The 18,095-nt window shown below is 43.6% G+C and overlaps 1 protein-coding gene across 6 annotated transcripts in view; it reads right to left on the bottom strand.

The window, feature by feature from the left end:
- Positions 1-18,095, bottom strand: part of LOC124118155 (neurogenic locus notch homolog protein 1-like) — a 79,229-nt gene that overhangs the window by 11,037 nt on the left and 50,097 nt on the right. Inside the window, exons 17-32 of one of the 6 annotated variants that reach the window (XM_048394413.1) lie at positions 15,780-15,872; positions 15,149-15,241; positions 14,068-14,160; positions 13,736-13,828; positions 12,658-12,750; positions 12,212-12,304; positions 10,357-10,449; positions 9,948-10,040; positions 9,630-9,722; positions 9,302-9,394; positions 8,854-8,946; positions 6,221-6,319; positions 5,528-5,620; positions 4,260-4,352; positions 3,847-3,942; positions 1,975-2,067 (exon numbers count right to left, since the gene is read on the bottom strand). In XM_048394413.1, coding sequence (XP_048250370.1) covers positions 1,975-2,067; positions 3,847-3,942; positions 4,260-4,352; positions 5,528-5,620; positions 6,221-6,319; positions 8,854-8,946; positions 9,302-9,394; positions 9,630-9,722; positions 9,948-10,040; positions 10,357-10,449; positions 12,212-12,304; positions 12,658-12,750; positions 13,736-13,828; positions 14,068-14,160; positions 15,149-15,241; positions 15,780-15,872 — 1,497 coding nt within the window. The remainder of the gene's footprint in view (positions 1-1,974; positions 2,068-3,846; positions 3,943-4,259; positions 4,353-5,527; positions 5,621-6,220; positions 6,320-8,853; positions 8,947-9,301; positions 9,395-9,629; positions 9,723-9,947; positions 10,041-10,356; positions 10,450-12,211; positions 12,305-12,657; positions 12,751-13,735; positions 13,829-14,067; positions 14,161-15,148; positions 15,242-15,779; positions 15,873-18,095) is intronic. The other 5 variants (XM_048394414.1, XM_048394415.1, XM_048394416.1 and 2 more) reach the window with 5 other exon arrangements.

Raw genomic sequence — 18,095 nt, 5'->3', positions numbered from 1 at the left:
CGTTACGACCGAAGGCTTTAATTGCCAAGCTACAGGTACCCGTACACCCCATTGTTTGTGAAACATGACAAATTGCAAGACCGCCTCCGTGGTCTAGTGGTAGAGCGTCCGCCCGGAGAGCGGAAGGTCCGGGGTTCGATCCCCGACCGCGTCATACCAAAGCACGTTAAAATATGGTACTTGTTGTTACCCTGTCTGGTGCTCGGCATTAAGGGGCTAAAACAAGGACTGGTCGGCTCGGAGTCAGTATACTGTGTCTGAGTGGGGTATTCATGTTAAACTGCGGCATGGTATCTCAGTGTGCTAGCACTATAAATCGGCATCAGTCCGGACTAGTACAAGCAGCCACACAAACACATACGTACATGCACGTCGCTATATAAGTGCAATAATCTTGGACGCGACGTTAAACCCCATTTCACCTCACCTCACCTCACAAATTGCAAGGTAACAGCGCTCCACACGACCGGGTTGAGACATGACACGCATGGTCGGAGTTAAACCCAATTCTCCAGTGTTCCCTACCTACGCTCCTGTCATCCTACATAAGACCCGTGAAGATCCGGGGTGTAATACGTCTTCAGCAACCCATGCTTGTCGTAAAAGGCGACTATCCTTGTCGTAAGAGGAGACTAACGGGATCGGGTGGTCAGGCTCGCTGACTTGGTTGATGCATGTCATCGTATCCCAATCGCGTGGATCGATGCTGGTGATGTCAATCACTGGATTATCTGGGATATTGCTGAGTGCGGCGTTAAACAACAAACATCACCATCATCATCACCATCATCATCATCATCATCATCATCACGTCATCCTACATAACGAATAACAGTCACCATCCCCACAATGAATCCCGGGTCTTCAGTGTGATGAGTGAACGACTTAACCACAAGGCTACCCCACCGCCCCTTTAACTACTGTTTAGTCAATGAGGATAACATTTATGGATGAACAAAAAAGTTGGCGGGGGATATATAAACGGGCTCCGTCCGTCCGTCACGTTTCGTTTCCGGAGCATAACTCAGAAACCGTTCAATACTTTTTCATGAAACTTTGCAGGTCTGTCAAGTACATGCTGAACTGGTGCCTTTTGCTATTTAGAAATTTTAGAAATATTCATTTGTTACGTTTCCATGGCAACAAGATGGCCTTAGGTTCTGTGAGGGTAAGGTTCGTTTCCGGAGCATAACTCATAAACCGTTCAATATTGTTTCATCAAACTTTGCAGGTGTCAGGTACATGCTGAACTTGTGCCTTTAGCTATTTAGAAATTTTTATTTTTTACGTTGTTGCCGCAACAAGATGGACTTACGTCCCAAACTCTTCTTTTTTTTACAATTTCCATGACAAGTTCCACCTCGGTTAAAAAAGGTTCGGGCTTGTTTAGATTTAATTATGTCATAAATTCTGCAACAAGGGCGGGGGATATAGCCACGTTAGTGGCAAACTCTTGTTACAATTAAGGGGCGGTCGGGTAGCCTAGTGGTTAAAGCGTTGGCTCGTCACGCCGAAGACCCGGGTTCGATTCCCGATATGGGTACAATGTGTGAAGCCCATTTCTGGTGTCCCCCGCCGTGATATTGCTGGAATATTGCTAAAAGCGGCGTAAAACCATACTCACTCACTCACTTGTTACAATTAGGAGCGACTTGGTTGATAACGGTGTAAGAACCTACACCGAAACGTCGCTCCTAATTGTAATAAAAAAGTTGTTCACTCATAAATCATATCCTTACTTAGTCCTCCAACTTCTAAATGCCTCTTAAAGAAGTTACTGTTTAGTCTTTACAATCTAAACATGTCTAAACATACTGACTGAACACAAACATAACCCCCTTCTCTGCCTGGATGTTCACATGTCGTCTGTTTAAACTGAGCCAGGTCACAGGTGAATATCATATGGTCAAGTTAAAGGTTAAAGGTATTTTGGTACTTCACAATCGCGTCATAGAATAACTATTCATTACTCACGGCAAGTATCTCCAGTCCAAGGTGACGGACAAGAGCAGGAACACGCTAATTGGTTAAGGGCGCCTCCATTGGAACATGTGCGGGTGCAGGTGCCTAAAGCATCAAACATGAACGAATTTGTTTACCAAATGATTTATAAGCAAAAAGTGAATCACAATACATTTACTGACAAAATGACAATCAGGCAATTTTACAATCATTTGAGATTTATAATAATCTGTAGCAGATAATTATCACATTAACATGTCAACATGGGAGAGTGAGTATGGTTTTACGCCGCTTTTAGCAATATTCCAGCAAAATCACAGCGGGGGACACCAGAAATGAGCTTCACACATTGTACCCATGTGGGGAATCGAACCCGTGTCTTCGGCGATGATGATGATTATAACCACTGGGCTATCCCACCGCCCCGGGCATGGAAGAGAGCAATAGCGCCATGGCTAGTTTAAACACATCTGTGACTTGATTGTTGAAACGAACCAATCTTTTTCACGAATAGACAGTTGGTTGTCAAAAATGAACACTTTGAATAAACGGAACAATTATTTATTTCGACATTTTGTCGAAAAACGTTTTGCCAACGGGGCTGGAAACAGCATCCTTTAATTGCAGGGCGTTTAGTTGTTTACCTCGGCTACGGCGAAATATGAAAGTTAACTTTTTTCACTATCCTTAAACGCTGAGAAACTCATTGTACACCGATGTGTTACTGTGTGTTACCTGTAATAATATTTATATTAAAGTAATTAGATGAAGCTTTGGCGATAAAAACTAAAAACAACACCAGGGGAAGCATGTATGTCCTTGTTCGGGGCTCTATATTTACTATAATCCCCGTCAGCATGTACTAAAACCGAACAATAGTATCACTTGTTTTGGACCCCATGCAATAGCAAAGAGCCTTGAACAATGCATTGTAAAGATTGACTCGTGATGGGGATTGGCGTGCGTGCATCATGATGATCAAGACGTTTCTCGGGCAGCACAGGGGGCGGTCGGTAGCCTAGTGGTTAAAGCGTTCTCTCGTCACGCCGAACACCCGGGTTCTATTCCCGACATGGGTACAATGTGTGAAGCCCATTTCTGGTGTCCCCCGCCGTGATATTGCTGGAATATTGCTAAAAGCGGCGTAAAACCATACTCAATCCCAATCGTGCAGCACACAAGGCCGACTCACAGAGTATTCATTTTTACACAGATTACATGCAGTTCTGGGTGCCGCTGTACAAAACAACCTTAGCTCTACGACTGTCGTAGGTCTGTGTTAAGGTATGGGAGTTACGATCACCTTAGCTCTAAGAGGTGGGGTGAAATAAGGTTTAACGTCGCGTCCAAGATTATTGCACTTATATAGCGACGTGCATGCACGTGTATGTGTGTGTGTGGCTGCTTGTACTAGTCCGGACTGATGCCGATTTATAGTGCTAGCACACTGAGATACCATGCCGCAGTTTAACATGAATACCCCACTCAGACACAGTATACTGACCAGTCCTTGTTTTAGCCCCTTATTGCCGAGCGCCAGACAGGGTAATAACAAGTACCATCTTTAAACGTCTTTTGGGTATGACGCGGCCGGGAATCGAACCCCGGACCTTCCGCTCTCCGGGCGAACGCTCTACCACTAGACCACGGAGGCTGTCCTTAGCTCTAAGATAACTGTGTACATCGGCTTTTAGGTATATATTAAAATACTTGGCTTAAAGTAATGCCCTGTGAAAGTCTCTAAGTGGGGAATGCCGATGTATTTTAAGTTTGAGAAAGTTGGGTTGTGTGTTCAGTCAGAGGACAAACTCTGTCAGACCTTGAATCAGAATCACCTCAGGAACCATCAGTTTGTTTGTTTGTTTGTTTGTTTGTTGTACTTACTTATCTCGCAGGAGTCTCCAGCAAAGCCAAAAGGACAAGTACATGTACAGGCCGATGTCAACGCTCCGCCATTTACGCATTGTCGGCCGCACGTGTCTGCAAAAATAGATGATGTTTGTTTGTTGTTTAACGCCCAGCTATATGGCAGCGGTCTGTAAATAATAAAGTCTGGACCAGACAATCCAGTGATTGACATCATGAGCATCGATCCACGCAATTGGGATACGATGACATGCATCAACCAAGTCAGCAAGCCTGACCAACGGATCCCGTTAGTCGCCTCTCAGGACAAGCATAGTCACGTTTTACAGCAAGCATGGGTTTCTGAAGACCTATTCTAACCCGGATCTTCACGGGTTGAGCCTTCAGTTCCTCGTGTGTTCTGAACAGATACAAACTAGATAGTAACTCACTGCAAGTGATCCCAGTCCAAGGAAACGGGCATGTGCAGGTGCACGTGCTTGGGTTAACGGCGCCTCCGTTGGAGCATGATCGCATACATGTTTCTGTGAAGAGATATGAGACCATATGGTAATTTAATTGTTCGTGGACACGTCACAGGAGACTATTTTCGATTAATTTGACCAGTGAGACGACCTCATCTGTTTCATATTTAGATCTACGCATAAAGATTCAGAGTGACAAAACACTCTCCACATGTACAAGACTGTGTGGCAAGAGGGCTGACTTCAAGTTTCTAACAGTCAACTTTTCCTTATATCGAACAATATTCCCGCAGCTCCAGTCTTTGGTGTTGTCATTTCACAACTTCTGAGATACAATCGAGCATACTCGTTCTACCAAGACTTCAAAGAGCGCCATATGACACATGCTCAGACGTTGTTTGATCAAGGTTGCAACATTCAAGGCCTAAGTGAAACTTTTAAAAAGTGTTATAGTGGACATGTGGAAGACATTTCCAAACTTGAGGTGAAATAGGGTTTAACGTCGCGTCCAAGATTATTGCACCTATATAGCGACGTGCATGCACGTGTGTGTGTGTGTGTGTATGTGTGTGTGTGTGTGTGGCTGCTTGTACTAGTCCAGACTGATGCCGATTTATAGTGCTAGCTCACTGAGATACCATGCAGCAGTTTTAACATGAATACCCCATTCAGACACAGTATACTGACTCCGAGCCGACCAGTCCTTGTTTTAGCCCCTTAATGCCGAGCGCCAGACAGGGTAACAACAAGTACCATCTTTTAACGTCTTTTGGTATGACGCGGTCGGGGATCGAACCCCTGACCTTCCGCTCTCCGGGCGGACGCTCTACCACTAGACCACGGAGGCGGTCCTCCAAATTTGAAGCATCAGTGACTCTAATGATGTCCGATGCAATTCTCTGTTTTGACTTGTACCATATGTTCCCGTGTTTGTTTCAGGTGATCAATTGACTTGCCTTTGCATGTGTTTGTCACGGATGCCACCGGTGGGACAGGGTACTCCTACCGCTTCACGAACACCTGGTATCATCACTATTTGATAGTGATTCCTAAACACATGCTCATGATATTGTCAGAATCGTAGAATCGACTCTACTTTATGCAGATATTTCTATTGGATAAAGAAAGTGTTTTGTCGTTTTATTTGCAAGTTTAGGAAATTATGGACCTGGCTACAATTGCAGCGATGCTTTGCTCTGTTCTAACAGTATATCTGAGTATGTTGTTGGACTTACGGCACGAGGTCCCCGTCCAGGGGGAGGGGCAGGAGCAGCTGCAGGTGGAGGCGTCCAGGACGCCACCGTTCATACATTGCAGGGTGCACGTTTCTGGGAAAAACAGAGATGGATGATGTACTTTTTAAGTCGAAGACCACTGAAATTGTTTCACTATATCTGTAGTTTGAAATAAACGTATTGGCAATATTGAACCACAGGGTCTGTCGGAATCATGGGGCTATACCTCTAATGGGTTGGTGCCAATACTCATTGGCATCAAGTCTAGCGGATGTCATTTATTCACACATTGTCTCCATGTACTTAGGGCAGGCTTCTGTTATTTGATTGATCTTATTCATGACAGTGTAATGTGTCCAATTTCTTAATTTAAAAGTTGGAGGAATTTAAGATAGAATATGAATAGCCGGTAATACACATGTATGTCGTTTCTGGCACGAATTTCAATACTTTCCAAGAATACTTTCAGGAATCATAACATTTAATTATGTAGTCGTTCGTTTTAAGAGTAAATATTTCTTTTAAAGTGTTTTTTTAGTTGAAACCCATGCGAAAATGTTAAATGTGAAAGCACATATAGTAACAGGAGTATATTTTCAAGTATAACATCGATATCACTTCTTTCAGTTTACAAGAGTACATGCAACGGCTACAGAATGTACTCAAGGGATGATCAAGTAAAGATAGGCTTACGTAGCTGGCATGTCTGTCCCGTGAAGCCGGGCTGGCAGATACACGAACACCCGCTGGTAGCCTGAACTCCGTTATTCTCACACTGGATGTTGCACGTGTCTGGAGAGAGGGATGTCAGTTAATATTTGATACAGTAAACTACGTTTAAAACGAACGCAAAGGGACCACTACTTTTTATTCGTTATAACAGTAGTTCGTTATAACCATATGTAAGGCATATATACAGCAAATGGACAGGACTGTTATATCCGTCAGTTCGTTATAAGCGTGTTCGTTATTAGGGTAGTTTACTGTAGTTCAGTTACAGTTTTAAATAGTCAGTTTCTTTCGTATTCCAGTCAGTATTGTACAGAGAACAGTTGATTTATTTTGTCACAACATGCAATCTCCGTTTGAGGGAACCACAGTTAATGTTACTACGTTATCTTGAGTTATCAGGTGAACAATTGACTTGCCTTTGCATGTGTTTATGACGGGTGCCATCGGTGGGGCAGGATACGCTCACCTTTTCGCGGACACCTGGTATCATCACTATTTGATAGTGATCCTTATCTGTATCGTCATGCACAGGACTATTTAGCGAAATTCATGCATATTCATTGTCCGACGTCCGAGAAAGTATGAAACAGCAAACGCCCCATCTTCCCGAGGCAAGGGATTTAACTGACTATAAAAGTACAGTTTCCACCCCTGCCGAACCAGGCTGGAATTGCTGGGCTCGATCGTAGCTCCACCTGTGGCTATTACGAGTTATGTCCATTCTATGCCTCTCCCATAGACCAATCAGATTCCACCTCTCCTATCACTTGCATTTGCTTCAAACAAAATGGCGGCGCCCAGTCAAGACGATCTCATCGATAATCCAATCTAATTAAAATCAGATCTTAGTTCTCGCTACCGCTAAACAAAGATCTGAGGACATCCCATTAAGGGTCACGTCAGACCGACCTTGCGCGAACTTTGACCGACCAATGGAATGACCAATCAGAAGGCAGCTTTCTCGTGCTTTACGGCACTAATTTCAAATTGGCGACTACGCTTCGAAACATAATTTGACAAATTCTCGATTACAAATTTGAAACCTGAACAAAAGAACATTCTGGAATGTCTAATAGATGGTCTAGATTGTATGGATTCAATCGTTAAACCCGTAACTATCGTTCGGGATATCCCGTCACGGCGTGTTAATGTTTTCGGGGTTGTATGATTAAAAATCACATTCCGACTGTCACTTTCATGATCTGGTAAGTGACGCTCTGATTGGTCGGATGAAAGGTCGTTCTGACGTGACCCCTAATGGGATGTCTTCAGATCTTTGTTTAGCGGTAGCAAGAACTAAGGTCTGATTTTAATGAGATTGATCGATAATCAAGATCTATATTGTGATAAGACGAGTTTTACATCGCAAAGAGCATCAAATCACATGGTGGCCCAGTCGTCTAAGGCGCCGCGATACGTTGTGCAGAGTTGCGTCCCCTGGACACGCCAGAAACCTATGATCGTGGGTTCGAATCCCGGTTCGCAACGATTATGTTTCTAGGTTTGTCAGCACCATACCCGTGCTCGTGGGTTTTACCGAAGTGGTAAACGTCTGAGACCAGCATCACTTCGGGCTTTCCTCCCACATTAAGTTGACACGCCGTGATATAACTGGAATACTGTTAAAAACGGCGTTAAACCCAACTCACTCACTCACTCACTCACTCTACCACTTTTTTCGGGAAGATGCAAACGCGCAGGCTTGTTCGCCTGTTGTTTTTTTTCCGCTCGCGTGGGTTCCACAAAATTTCATGTCTTCGGGTTTCATTTCTGACCCGCAATATTCTGTCTTTCCGTTCACAGGGAACTAATGTTTGAATCTGGCGGTTACTGACCATGTCATTTGAAACAGCCGCCTTCTCCCGGACATATTTTTCTCGCCTCTTGCCTTGATTGACAGGTCCTATGAACTTTGTTTTGATCATACTCTCCGTTGATTGGCTACAGATGTTGTGGGCGTGTCACGTTATGTGCATAAATTAAATAATCACCTGATTCATGTCACGCCACGGCATGTATTTCTGCGCCTGGAATGTTTGTCAATTATTTTTGTCTGCTTTGAGGTCTATAACTGTTTTTGATTAAACTATCGTAGGTAACACATGTTTTCGGTATCGAATTTAATGATTAGGATTGACTGTGTATTGGTTTCGTCTCATTGAGGTATGAAAACCGACATAACCAGTGTGCAAACCTTATGTTTTCTTGCAAAAGTTTGTACATCGGTTTTTCGATTCATACCTCAATGAGTGAATGAGGGAGTGAGTGAGTTTGATTTTACGCCGCTTTTAGCAATATTCCAGCAATATCACGGCAGGGGACAGCAGGAATGGGCTTCACACATTGTACCCATGTCGGGAATCAAACCCGTGTCTTCGACGTGACGAGCGAACGCTTTACCACCAGACTACCCGACCGCCCCCCATACCTCAATGAAGCGAAAAAAAATACACAGTCAATGATTGACAGAGGTGATTCATGCTTGGTCGAGGAACGTGTTATAATGGCATTATATATGGACATGAAGGTTATGATTTCTGTAACATTTCATTTTCAGTAGAACGCTTGGTATCATTATGAGGAACGTGACTCACCACAGGTAGGACCGGTGTAGGGGAATGGACACGTGCACGCACACGTGGTGGGGTTGATGACGCCACTGTTGCTGCACACACGGCTGCAGGTCTCTACAACAATGATGGGACGCCCGACAAACGATGAGAGCTCTTTCAACAACTTCAGATGCAGTTGGAGGAGCATTGCTGGGGATTCTTACACTAATTACGTTTTCATGCTCATTGTGTGAGTGGCGGGTGCTGCCGGTAGAGCAGGACATACTTATCCTTTTCGCGAACACCTGGTGTTATCACTAATTTTATATAATTCATATAATTTTCATGATTGTTTTGACTTTTACGCCTAATGAAATCTTTTTCGGCAGATAACCTTTTGTGATTATTTTTGTCACTGGCGTTTAATGACAGGCCAGTAGGCGAATGGCGAACAGCTGTGATGCTGTTCGTGATATAATACTGTACGTACGGCAGGTGTCTCCAGTCCATGGGTTGGGGCAGGAACAGCTGCACGTGCTTGGATTCAATACCCCATTGTTAGAACAGGTGCGACTACAGCCCTCTGCACATACACACAAATAATTGATAAAGACAAATTAAACAACGTTTACAATATATTATGAACCCATACAGCGGACACAAAACTGTGTTTACTCGGTTACAGATTTTACTCACGATATAACACAATGTTTACTCATGATATGTAGCAGACACAACAGAGTGGTTACTCACATGTAGCAGACACAACAGAGTTTTTACTCACAGCATGTAACGGACACAACACAGTGTTTACTCACGGCATGTTGATCCTGTCCAGGGGGCGAAACAGGAACACTCACATGTCGAGGGGTTCAATTGACCACCGTTAAAACAAGATGCACCACACGTTTCTGCAAAGACGTCATTATTATTATCTGCATCAGCTCCCGTACCGTATCGTGTATTAAACATTCACTAGAGACAAATACTTGTTAACCCCCATAGTGAAGCACAGTATACCTAATATATATTCCGACAAGTTGAAGACTGCAACTGTTGAATGTCAATTGTAGAAAAAGCAGATGAATTTTTTATTTGAATCATGTGTACAGCAGCTAATATCGCCCACTACTCACGACAAGTTGGGCCGGACCAGGCACCGGGACAGGAGCAGGTACACGTGGCAGGGTCCAGAACTCCTCCGTTGGAACAGGAGCGGGTGCACGTCTCTACAGTGTGATATAAAAATATATACACTAGTGCTCAGCAGAATACGTGGCCTTGTTCCCATCGCAAACATTTATATAGATGCATAGCCATAGAACAATGTGAGCATTTAGTATGACTTAACATTTGTATTCTATGTGCAGCTATATTGTTAAACGTCACTTTTATCAATATTCAGCAACATCGTGGGGTATGGAACCCAGGTCGGTGTGACGAGCGAACGATTTAACAGTTAGGCTGCCCAACCACCCCTTATTACGTATTTTACGTCTGATTTAACCCGTACATATAATGTGTGTAGCCATATTGTCAACTCACGGCATGTATCTCCGGTCCATTGCGACGGACATGCACACGTGCAGGTGGCCGCGGACAGTGCACCGCCATTAGAACAGGACTGACTGCAGGTTTCTGTCAAAAGTACCCGATATATGATCATGAATATTGAGCGGCCTTAATCGGTATAGAATTGAATGATAGGTAATGAATATCTGGTAAAAAAAGTCTTTGTGTATTGGTTTGTTTGTTTGTTGTTTTACGCCGCACTCAGCAATATTCAAGCTCTATGACGGCGGTCTGTAAATAATCGAGTCTGGACCAGACAATCCAGTGATTAACGTCATGAGCATCGATTCACGCAATTGGGATGCGATGACACGCATCAACCAAGTCAGCGAGCCTGACCACCTGATCCCGTTAGTCGCCTTTTGCGACAAGCATAATCGCGTTTTACAGCAAGCATGGGTTGCTAAAGACATATTCTACCCTGAATCTTCACGGGTCTCATACATAGTGAGGAAGACTGAATGATACCTTTACATGTGTGACAATGTCATGTATAACTGTGACTGACCAGCTGATAAACACACGTGTGTTGACACGGAATGCTAATTGCTAAATACTAGCTCACTGAATGAAATGTTGATAACATTTATAAGGGCGTTCAAGTTTGAATCCTTCATTTTACTGACCTCCTGTCTGTGTATTTTTGAATTCGTATGACACATAATTTGAAATGAATAATTTGGAAGCACTTGTGTTTGCAATTAGTAAATGTAAGTGAGTACATTATGTTATCTGCACAACAGTGTTTACTCAAGACATGTAGCGGACATAACAGGGTTCACTCTCGACATGTAGCGGGCACAACACAGTGTTCACTCTCGACATGTAGCGGGCGTAACACAGTGTTCACTCTCGGCATGTAGCGGACACAACACAGTGTTCACTCTCGACATGTAGCGGGCACAACACAGTGTTCACTCTCGACATGTAGCGGACACAACACAGTGTTAACTCTCGGCATGTAGCGAACACAACACAGTGTTCACTCTCGACATGTAGCGGGCACAACACAGTGTTCACTCTCGACATGTAGCGGACACAACACAGTGTTCACTCTCGACATGTAGCGAGCACAACACAGTGTTCACTCTCGACATGTAGCGGACACAACACAGTGTTCACTCTCGACATGTAGCGGACACAACACAGTGTTAACTCTCGGCAAGTAGCGAACACAACACAGTGTTCACTCTCGACATGTAGCGGGCACAACACAGTGTTCACTCTCGACATGTAGCGGACACAACACAGTGTTCACTCTCGACATGTAGCGGGCACAACAAAGTGTTCACTCTCGACATGTAGCGGGCACAACACAGTGTTCACTCTCGACATGTAGCGGGCACAATGCAGTGTTCACTCTCGGCAAGTAGCGGGCACAACACAGTGTTCACTCTCGACATGTAGCGGACACACCACAGTGTTAACTCTCGGCATGTAGCGGGCACAACACAGTGTTCACTCTCGACATGTAGCGGGCGTAAAACAGTGTTCACTCTCGGCATGTAGCGGACACAACACAGTGTTCACTCTCGACATGTAGCGGACACAACAAAGTGTTCACTCTCGACATGTAGCGGGCGTAACACAGTGTTCACTCTCGGCATGTAGCGGACACAACACAGTGTTCACTCTCGACATGTAGCGGGCGTAACACAGTGTTCACTCTCGACATGTAGCGAACACAACACAGTGTTCACTCTCGGCATGTAGCGAACACAACACAGTGTTCACTCTCGACATGTAGCGGACACAACACAATGTTTACTCACTAATGAATTTATGAGATGAATCATGTTTACACGAGCTAATATCGCCCACTACTCACGACAAGTTGGGCCGGACCAGGCACCGGGACAGGAGCAGGTACACGTGGCAGGGTCCAGAACTCCTCCGTTGGCACAGGAGCGGGTGCACGTCTCTACAGTGTGATATAAAAATATATACACTAGTGCTCAGCAGAATACGTGGCCTTGTTCCCATCGCAAACATTTATATAGATGCATAGCCATTGAACAATGTTAGCATTTTAGTATGACTTAACATTTGTATATAATGTGCAGTATTGTTTAACGCCACTTATATCAACATTTCAGCAATATCACGGCAGGGGACACCAGATATGGGAACCTTCGTTGGGTATCGAACCCAGGTCTTCGGCGTGAGGATTTAACAAGTAGACTACCCAAACGCACAGTATCACAATTGAACAATGTTAGGCGGCATTCGTATATTACGTTTGAGTTAACATGTGTATATAATGTGTCAACTCACGGCATGTATCTCCAGTCCAAGGTGACGGACATGCACACGTGCAGGTGGCCGCAGACAGTACACCGCCATTAGAACAGGATCGACTGCAGGTTTCTGTCAAAGTATTCGATATATAAACATGAATATTGTGCGACGTTTATCTCTATAGAAATGAATGGCAGGCAATGTACTTCTGGTAAAAAGTCGCTTATTGTGATGTATGAAGACTGAATGATACATATACGTTTACATGTGTGAAGTCAGGTATAACTGTGGTCGATATATATATATATATATATTCCTTAAAACATTAAAAAAGGCGTTTAATTATGAATCATTGTTTATATCAACGTCCAGTGTGTGTTCCTCTGAATTCATATTGTTTGAAATGAATAATTTGGGAGCACGTGAGTAGCGGAAACAACACAGTGTTTACTCACGTTATGTAGGGGACACAACTAAATGTTTACTCACAGCACGTAGCATTTTTTCAGCTACATCTACAAAACCAGATATTTATTTTGAATTAAAAAGAAAAACACATTGAAAACAATGTTATTCTTTTGGCAGACATTTTTTTCAACAGACTGAAAGACAGTTACTCTTTTCAAGAATTTTCGGGGACAATATATAGTTTTCGGTAAAATCCCAGCCTGCCGCGCACACACGAGGACCCAACACAGTGTTTACTCACGGCATGTAGCGGACCCAACACAGAATTTACTCACATGTAGCGGACACAAAATAGTGTTTACTCAGAGCATGTAGCGAACACAACACAGTGTTTACTCACGGCATGTAACGGACACAACACAGTGTTTACTCACAGCATGTAGCGGATACAACACAGTGTTTACTCACGGCATGTGACTGATACAACACAGTGTTTACTCACGGCATGTAACGGACACAACACAGTGTTTACTCACGGCATGTAACGGATACAACACAGTGTTTACTCACGGCATGTAGCGGACACAACACAGTGTTTATGCACGGCATCAGACTGACACAACTCAGTGTTTACTTACGGCATGTAACGAACACAACACAGTGTTTACTCACGGCATGTAACGGACACAACACAGTGTTTACTCACGGCATGTTGATCCTGTCCAGGGGGCGACACAGGAACACTCGCAGGTCGAGGGGTTCAACTGACCACCGTTCGAACAAGACGCACCACACGTTTCTGCAAAGAAGTCATAATTAATTATCGATTTCCCCTACCATGTAGCGTATTTTACCAGAGACAACAGTTTCTATTTGTTGAAGATCCAAACTGAAACACATGACCTCTAATTAATATTCCGACAAGTTGTCTCAAGACTGCAAGAGTTGAATGTCAAGTTTAGAAAACGAATAAATAAATAACGAATTTGGGATCAAGTGGGATCAAATTTACAGCAGCTAATATCTCCCACTACTCACGACAAGTTGTGCCGGACCAGGCACCGGGACAGGAGCAGGTACACGTGGCAGGATCCAGGGCTCCTCCGTTGGCACAGGAGCGGGTGCACGTCTCTACAGTGTGATATAGATATATATATATATATATATATACAACAGTGCTCAGCAGAATACGTGGCTTTGTTCATTCCGCAAACATTCATATAGATGTAGCTTCATTTAGTGAGTGAGTAATATGGTTTTACGCCGTTCTTAGCAATATTTCAGCAATATCACGGCAGGGGACACCACCCTCGTTGGGTATCGAACCCAGGTCTTTGGCATGACGAGCGAACGATTTAACCACTAGGCTACCCAACCGTCCCGTATAACAAATGAACAATGTGTTAATTGACAGTGCATTTTATTGTTGAACAATATTTGTAACTGTTACATTGTTTCTGTTGAGATTCGGTAGAAGTTCAATGCATTGTACTTGGGCAGTGATTAGTCGTCAGGAATGTTGTACTATTTAATGTAAGCAGTCGTAAAGAAGTTACTATATATAGATGCTAGTGTGATATGTAAACTTCCGGTAAACTGTGGACATGCAGAATATTCTGTATTCTGCCGGTAGACTGGTGAGGGCACTATGTAGTGGAACAAGGGCGTGTTCAGGTATATCTCACGCATCTCATCATGTCAAGACCAGTTTTCATGTGAGGATCACTCATCAGCCCTGCCTTGCCCATCTCGGAAGCTCGACCACTGTCGCCGGCTTTATCACTGACTTTTGCTATCATCAGTGCAATTTTGTATTTGATACTTACCACTGCATATTACATTGCCATTGAATACTGTACAACCACTCTATTGTGTACTGCCATTGTAATTGCTGTGCAGTAATTTGTGTTGATTTGTAAACAGACTTAATTTCATAATACATTTCTTGATTGTATAGCAGTTGTTGTTGTTTGTTCATTTCACACTCAGTTCTTTTACGTCCAGATTTCTGGTTTAACATATTGTTTCAATTTTCGAATCGACACGTAACAAATGTTTGGCGGTTTCCGTATTTTGCGTTAACATGAGTATATAATGTGCAGCTATATTGTCAACTCACGGCATGTATCTCCAGTCCAAGGTGTCGGACATGCACACGTGCAGGTGGCCGCAGACAGTACACCGCCATTAGAACAGGATCGACTGCAGGTTTCTGTCAAAATGAACATGAATATTATGCGGCCATGATAGGTATGACTAACAGGTTATGTATTTCCGACAGAAAAGACATGTGATTGATACATGTACATGTGTCACAATGTCAGGTATAGCTGTGACTGACAGATGATCAACACGCGTTGCAGTCCTTGACCCGATCAGTGAAGATCCGTGTAAGAAGCAACCCATGCGTGCCGTAACATGATCCTAGCGGGATCGGATGGTCAGGCTCGCTGACTTGGTTGATGCATGTCATTGTATCCCAACTGCGTTGATCGATGATCATGACGCCACACACTGGACAGTCTGGTCCTGACTCGATTTGTACAGACCGCCGTCATATATCTTGAATATTGCTGTGTGGCGTTAAATAACAAACAAACAAACAAACAAACAAACAAACAAACAAACAAACACTAGTCCTTGACACTGAATGCTAATTCCTTCAAACAAGATGCATCAAGATTCAGGTCTCTTGTGAGAGTCACGTGTAGAGGTATTGGTGACAACATGATATGGTAAGTAATACATACGACAGGTCTCTCCACCCCAGGGCGAGACACATGCGCACGTGCAGGTGACGGAACTCAGAATACCACCGTTAGAGCAGCTCCGCTGACAAGTTTCTGTAAAATTTAATACATTCCCACATCAAATACTCTACCCTCTTGACAACGCAGCTTAACATGTTTGTCATGTTCTTTGATGTGATACAAATGCTTTGATTTTGTTGATATCGTCATCAAAAAACAAATTTCACAAACTGGTTTAAATAAAACTACAGTCACTTTCAGTAACTTGACATCTACATAGGGTAAGTGTCCCCGGACCATCTCCCCTCATCAGTAGCATACCCCCCTCAAACAGAAATGATCTGATTAATTATTGATGACATGTTGTTTGTTGGCATTGTGTGGCACATGTCAGGACCTTTGTTCATTAAACATGTCTTCACGCACCACGCAATATTGACGTTTGCTATGTAAACAGATGCACACAATTTGACGTTTTACCTTTTGAAGTGGTGATCCTTAGCAAAAACTTTGAGTAGTATATTTACATACGTCGTCTATATTTCTAATGATATTACTGAACCTAAGCAAATATCTATGAATGTCAAACTTCCATGATCCGTTTTAAATTTAAATAAAGTACGAGACAGTGCGTTTGGGTGTTGTAATCCAATCAGAAAACACAAACGTTCTCAAACATTTTAGGCGAAGAAAATCACACGTGCCCCACCTCCCCGTCATCAGTAATATGTCATCGACATACCACAAATGTCCCCGGACCACCCCGTCATCAGTAATATGTCATCTACATACCGCAAATGTCCCCGGACCATCCCCGTTATCAGTAATATGTCATCTACATATCACAAATGTCCCCGGACCATCCCCGTTATCAGTAATATGTCATCTACATACCGCAAATGTCCCCGGACCATCCCCGTTATCAGTAATATGTCATCTACATGTACATACCACAGATGTCCCCGGACCATCCCTGTTATCAGTAATATGTCATCTACATACCACAAATGTCCCCGGACCATCCCCGTTATCAGTAATATGTCATCTACATATCACAAATGTCCAAAGACCATCCCCGTCATCAGTAATATGTCATCTACGTAACCACAAATGTCCCCGGACCATCCCCGTCATCAGTAATATGTCATCTACATACCACAAATGTCCCCGGACCATCCCTGTTATCAGTAATATGTCATCTACATACCACAAATGTCCCCGGACCATCCCCGTCATCAGTAATATGTCATCTACATGTACATACCACAGATGTCCCCGGACCATCCCCGTCATCAGTAATATGTCATCTACATACCACAAATGTCCCCGGACCATCCCCGTCATCAGTAATATGTCATCTACATACCGCAAATGTCCCTGGACCATCCCCGTCATCAGTAATATGTCATCTACATACCACAGATGTCCCCGGACCATCCCCGTCATCAGTAATATGTCATCTACATACCACAGATGTCCCTGGATCATCCCCGTCATCAGTAATATGTCATCTACATGTACATACCACAGATGTCCCCGGACCATCCCCGTCATCAGTAATATGTCATCTACATACCACAGATGTCCCTGGACCATCCCCGTCATCAGTAATATGTCATCTACATGTACATACCACAGATGTCCCTGGACCATCCCCGTCATCAGTAATATGTCATCTACATGTACATACCACAGATGTCCCCGGACCATCCCCGTTATCAGTAATATGTCATCTAAATACAGCAAATGTCCCTGGACCATCCCCGTTATCAGTAATATGTCATCTACATACCACAAATGTCCCCAGACCATCCCCGTTATCAGTAATATGTCATCTAAATACAGCAAATGTCCCTGGACCATCCCCGTCATCAGTAATATGTCATCTACATACCACAAATGTCCCCGGACAATCCCCGTTATCAGTAATATGTCATCTACATACCACAAATGTCCCCAGACCATCCCCGTTATCAGTAATATGTCATCTACATACCACAGATGTCCCTGGATCATCCCCGTCATCAGTAATATGTCATCTACATGTACATACCACAGATGTCCCCGGACCATCCCCGTCATCAGTAATATGTCATCTACATACCACAGATGTCCCTGGACCATCCCCGTCATCAGTAATATGTCATCTACATGTACATACCACAGATGTCCCCGGACCATCCCCGTCATCAGTAATATGTCATCTACATACCACAGATGTCCCTGGACCATCCCCGTCATCAGTAATATGTCATCTACATGTACATACCACAGATGTCCCTGGACCATCCCCGTCATCAGTAATATGTCATCTAC

This window comes from Haliotis rufescens, unplaced genomic scaffold (genome assembly GCF_023055435.1).
Source record: "Haliotis rufescens isolate VD_foot unplaced genomic scaffold, xgHalRufe1.0.p SCAF_13, whole genome shotgun sequence".
NCBI classification, from domain to species: Eukaryota; Metazoa; Mollusca; class Gastropoda; order Lepetellida; family Haliotidae; genus Haliotis; species Haliotis rufescens.
Note: the sequence above shows the minus strand (reverse complement) of the source record. Positions and strands in the feature narration are given on the sequence as shown.